The sequence below is a fragment of the Pomacea canaliculata genome, linkage group LG2 (assembly GCF_003073045.1).
Source record: "Pomacea canaliculata isolate SZHN2017 linkage group LG2, ASM307304v1, whole genome shotgun sequence".
In the NCBI taxonomy this organism is placed as follows: domain Eukaryota; kingdom Metazoa; phylum Mollusca; class Gastropoda; order Architaenioglossa; family Ampullariidae; genus Pomacea; species Pomacea canaliculata.
Genome location: NC_037591.1, coordinates 26,903,502 through 26,916,504, shown reverse-complemented (window position 1 = coordinate 26,916,504; position 13,003 = coordinate 26,903,502). Strand labels below are relative to the sequence as shown.

The following is a 13,003-nucleotide window of genomic DNA, read 5'->3' as shown; positions in this document are numbered from 1 at the left end:
TGAGGTAACTTTGATTTTCTAATTTAAAATCCCTTCACTATAAACTTTCTTAAAGGACTAGTGAGGAGCATCTTTAGTAAAGAGTAAAGCTCAGTGCCAGACACGTTCATTCAAATCTGGTGAAATTTCCCTCATTCGCCTTCTGTTCTCGAGATGTACGCCAACGAACATCACTAGGCACATAAAGTAGCGACTGAGAGATTACATGAAGGGTCTTTATCATGACATCCTCTTATCACGGGCTGCTTGATCAATTAAAACGCTTATCACACAAGCCCGACAGCAGCTACAAAAGAAACGGATGTTAGGAGTCAGAGAGATGGAAAACAATACGATGAGTACACGGATCAGGAATTTGGCCAGTGATACGGCGGAGATCAAGGTCTCATATTTCAATATAGCTTACAGCAATTTGTGTGACAGCGTTAGATATGTGAAGTGCATCTCAAATCCTGATTAACTACATAAAGTGCTTAAAGTAGCTTTAGTCTGGTAGGAGGCGACAGGGCAGGAGAAGGGAACTGAAAAACTTGTCATCTTGTGTCTCAGGTTTGATTACTGTCGTTACGGCTTAGGTGGTTGTAATTAAATTGCTAAATTATTTTGCAAACCACTGTCGCTGATTCGATGACCGAGTGAAATTGTTGTCATTATGAATTATTTCCTTTCCTCCTTTCCTCTTTTTCTGGGCGTGCATCGTCCCTCACTCATCTTTCTTCACCTTCTCTTTCCGGAAGGACTTTGTATTCATCACGGTCGCCACACTCGTGACATACCAGTAAGCACTTCTCGTAACAGTCAAGCGTCTGTTTCTGCTAACCATGAAGTCCATGTATCCAAACATCAGTAAGAGAGTCGTCAGAGTTGTTTAGTGTGATGGTGAAGGTCGTCGCCAAAACAAAACGCATCTTTAATTAATGAGCTGAAGCTTGTAAATATCCATACACCTATGTGCTGAATAGAATAAGACTCATCTTCATCTGTACTTTATCTGGATGTTCATCTCGAGCGAGGTTTGGGAAACTCCAACAGATTGGATTACACCTGTTAATAAACTCAGTGTACAGTATCTAGATGTATGACTTGACTGAGGTTCGGAAAACCCCGATAGTGGTGATCTCATCTATAAATAACTTCGAGAAATCAGAGTTGAGTAGTTCGCTCCCAGCAGCCTTGTCCGAGCTTGACAGGGAGTCTGCGAGTAGGTAAGCAGTTGCTTTATCGTTACTTCAGTTTGCCGACACTGTCTGGTATGATTTCTTAAGATTCCAGAATGTACTGTCTCGTTGTTTTACCGCTCATTCCTGGTTATTAACATAAATTATTATTATTATCCTGGTTTATTATTACTCAGTGACAATACGCTCGGCAGGTACAGTTTGAAAGATTTGATACGTAGCCAAGATGGCGGTGGTGAACTAGTTTTATGTCTTAGAATTTTTAGTTTTGCTATTCTTGTTTAGGAGAGGATCATGGCTCACTTAAATAATTGAGCAAGAAACATGCTTCAGTTCTTACTGTATGCATAATTTTTTTTTATTATTATTTTTTTGATGTATTCCCTGTCGTGATTAGAATTATGGGACGTCCTGGGTCCTTCCTGCGTCTTGGTATGATGTTTGCAGGCTGGCGAGTCAGCCATATTGTTTTATGTTCAATCAATACAGTTATCAGTTTTAGGTGGGTGTACATAATTGGGTGTCCGGTCACTTAATCCCCAGACACTTCATCCCCGACACTTAATCCCCAGGCACTCAATCCTTTATAAAGCATTATGTAATGCTTCTGTCAAAGCATTGAATTAGAATACGTCATCCCCACACACTTATTCCTGTATAGAGCAATAAGTAATTTCTAATCACTGATTCTTCTATAAAGCATTGTTCAATGCCTCTATAACACAAACAACTCTGTGGAGGGTTGGCATCACGCCCTTCAATCTCTCTTCTCCTGACATCACCCAACGATGTGGACATTCCTTGATGGTCTACGTAAGGATTGTCAGCTACACAAGGCGTCTGTTCTACAATCATGCGCCGGCACAGAGAAACGTGCAAAGAGGAAATACGCTGAGTTAGCAACATTGTAGAGAGATATGAGTCAATGGATCGTCTTCTGTACCTCCGATCATTAGCTTACCTTTCATATTGATTAACAGCAATTACCTCGCGAACACTCAAGAACAATTTTCATATCATATTGTTGAAGAACATTAAATTTACTAACTTATATGAACTTTAACTAATGTTGTAGATGTTCAAATGACGTTGAAGTTAATAGCATGATTTGAATTTGAATTATTTGAATTTCAATTAAATTTTTCGTTGACTTCATAATTTTTATAGTTAAGGATTTAGTTTAGGGATTAAGTGTCTGGGGATGAAGTGCTTAGGGATTAAAAGTCTAGGGGATGAAGTGTCGGGGATTAAGTGTCTGGGGATTAAGTGACTGGGAACCACATAATTGCCGGTTTGTATCATACATGTCTCAGCTCGTTTTACATCTTCATCTGGTTGCGATGTTTTCATTGTCTGTTAGGCACGTGTAACATGTCATGAAATGTTTCAATGTTGATTATAAATATGCACTCATATTACCCAACATGTTAGTCGCTTTTCGCACATATTACACCATTAGCGTGCACACACACAAACACACACTTGTGGTTGAAGAATGTTCTCTTGTTTGTGGATAACCGCGTATTAGCGTTTATTACATCAGAAAAGAAATCATCTTAAACTCTAGGTTCTGTACATTATTCAAACTCGGAGTACAATGTCCCGTGTTGTTTACGTCTGTGCGCAATGGCCACAATGCAACAACCAATTAAAATGTAACATTTCGTGTACGTGGGAAGCTAAGATCTGTGTTCGCACTTTCTGTTCGAGAAGATCAAATAACTGGTCGCCGTATATTATGGTTATGGGAATGCTTCACCGGGGTGCAATCATCGTTATTTGTGAAGTAAGACCAGTTCATTTAAATAGATTTTACTTTGCTGACATTGTCTCTGATCAGTGGTTTATCTGACCACTACGTGGATAACACAATCCCATTAAAAATACCAAGGATTTCAACATCCTGCTTTGCGAAAATAGTCAAAAGCTTGCTGGTATCTCAGGTCTACCCGCCCTCACACTCACACAATTAGCGACAGTCTGAGTGCCTTTAGGTTCTTTATTAGGAAAAAAACGTTAGCGATCATCCACAAGATTCGTTAAGAGATTCGTTGGACGCTCAGTTCGTCCTCTGAACAAAATAAAACATTTAAAGTGCTATTTACCTGTGGAAGCGCTAACACGCACATGCGCTATAAATATTATCAAACCGATTAAGCTATGACAACGACTGTTTATCTAAAGATATATTACGGCTATGACTGGCATATGAAACCTGATTATTAAATATGTCGGTGAAAGAATTATCACTGTAGAAATATTTACATTATGAACTAAATCATTTATAAAACTGTGTTATTTTGACCAAAAGGTGCTTTATATCGCAGTTCAGAATATTAATCATTTCATATTTAAGCCTTTGTTATATCGTGTTGTTTACTGTAAATGCAAATGAAATCAATACAAAATATTTAGAAACTTTATGATCTTAAAATGTTCCAAGGGTCTCCTAACCACCAGTGGTAGTAATAATAAAAACTGGCTTTTGGAATGTAAATTCAGTTAAAACTACCTTTGCATACCAGCTTTTACTTTCTATGTTATTCTGCCATCTTCTTTGATCCTCTCAATGACAAGCATATCTAGTCTTGGATATTATCTAGTCATACTTTTGTGCCTCTTTCTTCTCCTGCCTCATCGTGTTGTTTACTTCATGATTTTCATTGCACTTTCTTATGACCTGAAAACGTGTTCATACTTACCTGCCCTTGTGTATTATTTACTGTCATCAAAGGGTTTCCGTAGGACTGTTTCTCGCTTTCATGCTCGCTGAAGTAGATTCTGTGAGAGAAACGAAATGACTTATCGTAGTATCACCAAAACAAATACATTAAGTTTTTTCTCATTTATTCCCATAGATTGTGAAGCTGATGATTTGTCAAACAGGTCGGCAAGTTCTTGAATGGTGTTGGCCAGTCCTTCAACTGCAAGCAAAGTGTGCCCTTTAAGTGACTATTTCCCTTGATATTTTGACCAAAGCAACAGGAAACTCTCTCGTCGGCTCCCTCTCTCTCACACACACATATATATAATGTTTATTTTGTAATCAAACTGTACAGAATGTTTCGGATATTTCTTTTGCTTCTGACTTATTATCAATCATCAAACATTGCCCAACAGGAAGGAGATGAGTTACTTACCCTGACATTGTAAGCTGACGGCGGACGAAGTGACAACATGGCTGATGAGCCGCCTTCTAGTCTCCAGACGGTGAGTAATCAGTGACGGCCTTAACATACTTATAGTCACAACTATGTAGGTGAGGTATAGCACTGTTTAACGCAATGAATACATGTACTGGCAGACCAATTGTGGATGGACAATACTCATACAATACAATAGATCAGCGATGGCGAACCTTTTTCAGTCCGAGTGCCAATTATTTCAATTTCAAAGCAATAAAAATTGCTGCGTGCCAAGTCGGTCTACTTAATGACGCCGCTATAGAAACGAAGTGCTACAGCTAGTAAACAGTAAGTTTGCTGCGCGGAAAAAATAAAGCTGCTTAGTATAAAATTATAAATTATAAAATAATACTTATTTATTCAACGTTATTATCCTGACCTACAGATTTTGAAGTCTTGGGGCAGGTCAATCAATGCGACTTCTGCTGTTGTGAGGTAGATGATAACAGTTTGGTATCTGGGGTATACCATGTATTCTTCAATGTTTGAAAATGACATGTTACGGTAACTATTTTTAAAAATTATTGACTGAAACGCTAGCGAACAACGTAGGACCTCCTTGTGTACGACCGAGGCGTTTTCAGAATCTGAAAAATGGCTGGAGCTAAGGAGAACTCTTTCAAAAACGAGATTTGTCTTATTCAAAATTTATTATGCGCTATGACGCTATGTCATATGATACCCAAGTTAATAAAAGTAATATGAAAAAATTATGTGGAATATGATCCAACATCACTTCTTTAATATTATTTACAGTTTTCTGAAAAAATTGAAGGCTATTACTTATGATAATTTGAAAATTTAAAAAATCCATCAGCTTCGTCGCGTGCCGCACAAAATCGTTTCAAGTGCCACCTTGGGCACGCGTGCCATAGGTTCGCCATCCCTGCAATAGATGGACAAAAGGGGCATGTTAGCACATTACATTCGCTGATATGTTTGTTACCTTGTTTCACGTTGTTTCTTTATTTTTGTTCTCTCCGCAAATAAAGGGGGAAAAGTGGGCTGGATACACAACACCACTTACTACTGGAAGTCGTGTTGAAAAGGCCACAGTAAAACCAGGTACACAACTAGTGTTAAGAAGCTCCAGTCATATCTATTGCGTTACGTGTTATTTATCTCAATGTTCAGACATCAGAAAACCGTAAAATGATCTCTAAGTGTCGTGATGTCACATAGCCAGTACATAAGTATGTATACTCGTTGGATTTGCATCCCAGCGATCCGGCTAGTGGTGCACAGCACTTTTAAAAATAACAGTTGAAATTAATAAGCTGGACACGTCGCTAAAAAAGGCAATGAAGTATATAAACAGGAATTTTGTGGACTAGATATGACTCTGAAAGTTCCACGAGAGCGTATTTAACATGCATTTATGTAGCACTTTCATTAATCCTTCTGATGGTGGTTAATCCTACATTACACCTGATACTCCACTTTCAGTCTGTGTTGAGATTCAAGTGAATATTGAAGGAATGGTTCACTTAACAAGCTGGGTAGACACTTAAAAATTATCTTAGGGCTCATACTTGGTGTTTAAGATATCAAAGACAAACTCCAGTGGTCCGAGTTAACAGATTCTGGTAGGTAGAGACAACATAAACATATTCTGGAAATTATAGCGCCTGACAAGCACAATCGTTTATTTATTATCTTATTTCAACGATGACGATTTGGAACTCTAGTCAGTAAGTCCTGGAAAATCTCGAACCTTGGCGGGAATAACCTGCTACGTCAGAGCTGGTCCCTTAACATCTAAACAATACAACGGTCGGAACAGTTTGCAGATTCCTTGGAAGATCAATTTAGTTTGCTCCATGTGCGTAGAATAATATTAAATAATATTGTTCTTAAAGTACTAAGCCACATATGTTTAATTGTGAGAATCAGATTTCGTTGAGCAACATGTACAGAAATATTGGAAATTAGTCACAATAAACAACCAGATTACTTGTTCAGGATTGCGTTGCAAGTAATCATGATCTTTGAGTATGTTTGTCTCTCACCAACAAAACATTTGAAGATAACCGCACGACCGTTCAATCTAGTACTGACAATAGTAAAGTACTACAATTAGAAAATTTAGCTTTTCGAAGATGACGTGTAACGTAGCGATACTTAAAGCACACATCCTACTCTTTGTACACTTTGTACATTTTCTTAGAAGAATTTTCAATGATGCTGCAAAGTTTAGTATCGCATACACTTTAGTACTTTCACAATGAATCCATGGGGGGAAATTATTTTAGTAAGATTTTGTTGTAACTGAGTATGGCATGTGCGATAGTATTTTAACTGGAGTACAGAAGGAAAAACAACTTCCAGTAATATCTTGCATAAACTTCAAGTACTGCATGAAATATAGGATATAACATAATTTGGCAACTGAAACACAAACGACTTACATATCTGTATTAATTTTCTGAATAGTGTTCCTATGAAGAACAACACTATTTGAGTTTATATTATTAATGCTGCTGTTTTTGGCCAGACCACTTTTGAAACCTATTTATTCCACTTTTCCCCACTTACATTAACAATCTTTGTTTTTATCCAGAACATTATTTTCATCTTTTTTAAAAATGGCCACAACATTCGAGCATTAACATGTTTTCACTTGATATACATTACAAAGCAGTTACACTTTTATACATTTACTTTACATATTCTGAAATTCTACACATTTGTTTTCTCTTCTTTGCATAAGGATCATAGTGAATGGACATGAAAGATTACTTAATGAGTGTATCTATAACTGTAATAGCTCTCATGTGACCATTTTTTTCTTTCTTCATATCTCCTAAAATCTGCCCCACACCCTGTTTGCAAATATTGCAGAAAAGCTCATATTAACCGTACAGAATTTATTTTCTATTTTCTAACAAAATCTCAGTGTTTTTTATTATCTTTAAACCTATACGACTTAACAAGTAGCACAATTGTCTTTACACTATCAAGAAAATGGCTTGTGTTGCGGTAGCCATACAACAACTCTTATAAGTCTTCTCCCCGTCCCATGTTCAAAGCACTTTACATTGTCACCTCAACAAGTAATCACTTCGCTTGGGCAGGCAATCAGGCCAAGGAGGAGGCCTACGCAAAAATGGTGTCGAAAAAACTGGCGTGGCAGCGACAAAAGCAGCATTTTCAGGCGAGTTTGCAACAAAAGCTTCTCCCAGCTGAGAGATATGAGGCCGCCGATGAGATCCTAACGAGGAAGTATGAGGAGCGACGACTGGCATTGGAACCAAGAGGTGTCTCGATGGGTAGTACTAGAAAACTTTGGAAGACTGGACTGGAAGGAGAGTCAATGGATCCGTTTGACATCTACACTCGAAAGAACCTAACAATACGTCATCATATAGCACAGGGCAGATGGAAGAATGAAGGTGAGAGGATAGTCTGGAGAATCTGCCATATACATAGTTTACACGATGGCAGACTTTAGCAGAATGATGCTGAGTTAACATTACTATTTACTGGATGGGTCAGATGTTCAGATTTTCTCCTTTTATACAGAGGATTTACCCGTCGTTGCTTTCTAAGTCTAGATGGCACAGCTTCTGTATCTGCCTCAGATTGCTTAGTGCTGACCACAGGTTTAAACAATGTTTACAGTTTTATTCATCAGCTTTAAGACCAAAGGAAAATGTGACGTGGAACCCAGTGAACCACAAATATAGTGGAAATGGGGAATAAAAACTTGCATCGTAGTTCTTCTTACATAAATAGATGAAAGTATGTTTGATACTCACACATTTATTTAATTATTTGATTCAGGAGAAGTAGAAGATTTTAATTTATGAGTGAAGAAGGAAGCGAGCACAGGTATCACTGTTATGAAATGTTAGATGTTTTCTATGATATTTTGATTTTCTTGCTTTTATGATCAGGAACATTTTTAACGAAAAATGAGACTGAGCCACGCATCAACATGTACCCGACAGCTAAGGTATGAAGGTAAAATGTCGTTAAAAATGTATAAAAATATCGAATTTCTCTTGTGTCTACGTATTCTGTGTTGATTACAAAAGTAGTAGTTGCTGTTGATTAATCACATCTGCTTAATTTGACATTTCTCTTTGTCACGGCAATTCGGTTAAAACATGGATTTTATACCAACTTCAAATCCATTTTGAAACAAACAGTTATATATACACGACAAAATAAATTACAAGTGCGAAATTTCCAGACTATGTTTTGTCACAGTCATCATCAATAATGTTATCATCATTTAATGACACCCCAGTCGGTCCCTTCCATCTGCTGATGATTACTTCATCCATTCAACGAGTGACATTCGGCAGACAATTCCTCCTTCTCTGGATCCATCGTTTGTAATTCTCTGCTACTTTCTCGACGTTCACACCTGTCTAGTCACAAACCCAAGCTCACTTACATAATCAAGCAGAGTCTTCTTATTGCTTCCTCATCATCCACGCACTTCATGTTTCGCACGGTGTAATCCATTTGCTTTTGTCTGTTTTTTAATAACTGTATGATAAACTGTTCGTTTGCTATCTTCCATTGAACTCGCTCCACACAAATAAATCTGTTATGCAAATTATATTATCATTTTTTTTATAACCTGTGTACAGGATTTCCCACTAGAAGAGAGCCAAGAAGCCTGGATACAGTGGGTGAACGACGCCTTTCCTAATCTTCATGGCACCAATTTCTGGCTTCCTGTCTGTGCAAAGGACTTTGCTTCGTTGTATTGTAGCGAGAAACAGTCAACACTGGACACTTCCCAGCAACATGCTCCTTGGTACAACTCGGTCAAAAACGACTCAGCCTTACAGCGGGTGTTGCTCTGTCTGAAGGAAAGATCAGAAGCAAAGGACGAGGTGATGTTTGTACTCAGTCAGATGTACTTCGGACAAAAGTCTGGCGAGCCTTGTTACTCAGCAGCAGCTGACTATTTACCTCCATCCCACAGTGTCCCTCCTGCTCCACTAAGGAACTGGGAGGAAGGCGACTTTGACCTGCTCATCATTCACCGTCGTTACGGTCTTGTCGTCTGTGAGGTGAAGGCCTTTGGCGATAACTCATCTAAGAGTGGCATGTCACAACAAGATGTAGACAGCAAGATACGAAGTAAACTCAAAGAGGCCATATTACAGGTGGACAGGGCGGAGGCCGTGTTGTCACACCTGGTGTCAGACATCGTCCCAGGCCTGCGCATCACAAAGACAATTGCTTTCCCGAACCTTACAGCTCGTCAGATACAACAGGCACTTGCTGAGGATCCGATACTGACTGAGGTAACATCGCAATGTTCATGCTCTAAAATCATTCTATATTACTCTTACAGTAAAGTGACAGTTTACTAATAGTTTCTTATATCGTTGGAGGTCAGTACATGGCACTCGCTGAAGATCCCTGGTCTACTGAGGTAAAAGTTTTTTTCGTTGTCACACAGAGTATCACCACCCAAGTATCAAGTGTATTCTAAATAGTCTGGTCTGTCTTTGAGCCTGTCAGCTGAATGTTGATGTTATCTATCATCCATGTTTACTTTTTGTGTTTTTTGTGTTTTCATGGGTTCGCTCTACTTTGTTTATTTCTAGCGGACTATACTGTGGAGCATTTAGTTTGGAGACCTGTCTAAGGTTGAAGTGGGTTTCTTCGTAATTTATAAACGACTTTTTTGAACCTACTTTATTGTTTATTAAACAAGAACTCTGACTGATGGATGAATCATGCTGCCCTACCACAATTCGGACTTTTTTCGACTACTATGGTTAACGTTTCCTCCGGAACCTTGGCAAACTGTGTGAGAGGCTGTCACACATGTCGCCTGAACACATTATGTCGCATGCTCGTCCACTGATCCAACAGCTGACAACACAACCACTAGCCATCTCTCAAGTGCACTGCAGATGCCATTCACCCCTCTCCTTCCCATATTTGTTTTTAAAGTCCTCGTCATCAGCTCCTAATCCTCTAAACCAGTGATGCCCAACCTTTTTTGGGCCTGCGGGCCATATCCATTTCGGACAGCCGTGTCGCGGGCCACTTCACCGCAAAAATACAAAAAAGAAAAAAAATAGAGCAGATACCATTTTTTATTAGAAACAAGTTGTACTTACCATTAATTATGTAGTAATTAGTGGGATATTTGAAGTTGTTTTCCCGAAACCAACTTCTGAATGTCCGGCCTCATCGTAGAGACACCAAGTCGGAGCACTGAATCAAAATGTTCGTCCATCGAAAAAAAGATTGGGAAACGCCCCTACATAAGGATAAATACTTCTTCCCGTTTTTCGGTTTTTTTTTTTCGTTTTTTTTTTATTACTACCATTCCGATTTCCTGCACTGTGGGCAGAAGTTTCGCGGGCCGGATGGCACCGCGTCGCGGGCCGGATATGGCCGTAGGTTGGGCATCCCTGCTCTAAACCCTTTCCAGTTCTCTATAGTGTTCCTTAAAGGGCCTGTCTTCTACGCAGTCTACCCGCAACCCCTGTTGTTGTCCATGTGTCACGGCACGGGTGGTGCAAGCTACACACTCACGCCAGACAAGTCCGCATTCTTCAACACACAGATCTGATAGAGTATGGTCAAACACACGTATGACAAGTGAACATCGAAGGCGCGGGTTTGGAAACAAATCATAACTGGTAATCCAGTCGCTTCTACTTTTAATTACATTCATCAATCTCTCAATTCATAACTTACTCATAACAGTTTCCAAAGTTTGAGTCCTCGATATATCAATTTCTAACCATGCACACTAACTCTCATCATACCCTCTCTAAGCATCATCAAAATATCAGTCGCCCATAACGATTCTCACAATTCGGCCTCCCACTATCTTAGGGTTGTCGCCCTCCGCATCTCCAGCCACTAGAATCCAGATAACACAGACTACATTTATAATTCTAGTGAATCGGTTGATCCTTCCCCGCCTAACTCAGCGACTGACGGCACTAGAAGGCCGTACACAACATTGGCCAGTGTGTCGGTGAGACGGTTTCCGGGGTCACAGCTGAGGTGACGTCACGGGGCCGACGGTACTCTACTGGCCTACATACAAATCCTCGACAGGCCCGTTGGTTGATCTCGTTCAGTTAGCCCAAGTGCTGCTGGGTGTTGGACCGAAAGCGATCAAGGAATGATCCGGGGATGCGATTCTTACTCATCATGAAGGGCTCCAGTTTTTTCAGCCCTACAATAAAAGCCTTGTTTAGGCCAGGTTAATCCACAGGGGGTCAGTACCGCGCCGCATCCCTGCTCTACTCTGTAATATCAACGAAGGAGATTTACAAGTCGTGACTCAGGCAAGTCTTCTTCCTTCACTATTCCGGCTAAGTAAAATTTCTACTTCGTTCTCGCCAAAAATCTACTGCTGAACCGGGTCCACCAAATATTTCGTCTCTCTGTTAACCCTTTCCCCTCTGACTTTCCCATTCATTCTCCCATTCAAATCTACACTTGCAGTCCATCAGTCGACAAGGGGTTAAAACAATCTGAAAAACACGGAGGCACGGACTGGTCCTTGACACCATGTATTCCACCATCTGGCCATCCCAGACTATACTCAGTTATACAATACCTCTCCACTCACAGAAATCGCTCTTCTTTCTTTCGTCACTTCTTTCTTTCATTCAAAATGTCAAATTGAACACCAGTTTCTCCATGTAGCCAATAAATCAAAACTTCCATCTCGGACTCATTTTCGCTATCTACGTTACCTGACACTAGACAGCCATCAGCTGGTTGTTTCCTTCATATTCCTTCATACTGCAACTCCTTCGTTTCTAGCCTTCTAGTTCCCGCTTCCGCAACCTTCAACTCTTGCAGAATGTCGCTGCTCGCCTGATGCTCCGGTAAAGTAAGACATCACGTGACATATCCTCCTGCTTAGCTTACTTCACTGACTGCCAATCAACGACCGTAGTACTTGTAAACTGAAATGGTTTTGTGTCAAATGTCTCAAACACTGTGCCCCTAATTATTTTTTCCATGTTTTACTATATCTGGGCTTTGGTCTTTCTTTGTCATCATAGAATGTGATTTATTTGCTAAGAACTCTCGATGCTGGATGTTGTGATTTGCAAAGCGCACTGAGATTTTCGATGTCTAGGATATGATATTCTATAAGTAAGCTTTATTATTATTTGATATCTCCAAAAAGCCTGTTATTAGCAGAAAAAGCATACATTCTGATAGAACTGTCTCGTGGCTGTGTACTGAGTCGTCCATAACTATATGTTGAATATCTTTCATAAAATTGAAAGCATCATCAAATCATCTCATTTTGAATAATCCTCAGGTAAGGCCAAGTTATTCGACATCGCAGTAGAAGTATTGCTAGGTCGAGGCTTGAAATAAAAGATGGTAAAGGTGTCAGAGTCATAGAGTTGAACTACATATTCAAATTGTAACCTTGACACTGTGAACCACTTACATAATTCGTTATTCTTACGGTCCTTTGACTTAAGATCTTTAGTATCATCCCCTGTCAAATGCTTTTGGATCAGTAGACTGTTGATGAAACTCGATTAAAACAATCAACATTCCTGATGCCTCCCAACCTTAAGCAAGCTTGAAAGTGTTCGATGATAGTAACCTAGGGTTTTCAAACCCATGTAACGAATGAAGAAACGACAAAACGAATTTTAAGTTTCCATCTAC

At 39.5% G+C, this 13,003-nt stretch overlaps 1 protein-coding gene across 4 annotated transcripts in view; it reads left to right on the top strand.

The window, feature by feature from the left end:
- Positions 1 to 1,157: 1,157 nt before the first annotated feature.
- The window catches only part of LOC112557460, a 34,622-nt gene continuing 22,776 nt past the window's right edge, over positions 1,158 to 13,003 (top strand). For 3 of the 4 annotated variants that reach the window (XM_025227332.1, XM_025227331.1, XM_025227330.1), the window contains exons 1-6: positions 1,158 to 1,205; positions 4,299 to 4,388; positions 5,356 to 5,428; positions 7,438 to 7,755; positions 8,260 to 8,318; positions 8,965 to 9,630. In XM_025227332.1, the coding sequence (XP_025083117.1) occupies positions 4,356 to 4,388; positions 5,356 to 5,428; positions 7,438 to 7,755; positions 8,260 to 8,318; positions 8,965 to 9,630 (1,149 nt within the window). In that variant the 5' untranslated portion in view covers positions 1,158 to 1,205; positions 4,299 to 4,355. Of the gene's footprint in view, positions 1,206 to 4,298; positions 4,389 to 5,355; positions 5,429 to 7,437; positions 7,756 to 8,259; positions 8,327 to 8,964; positions 9,631 to 13,003 lie in introns of those variants that run through there. The other variant, XM_025227333.1, reaches the window with a different exon arrangement.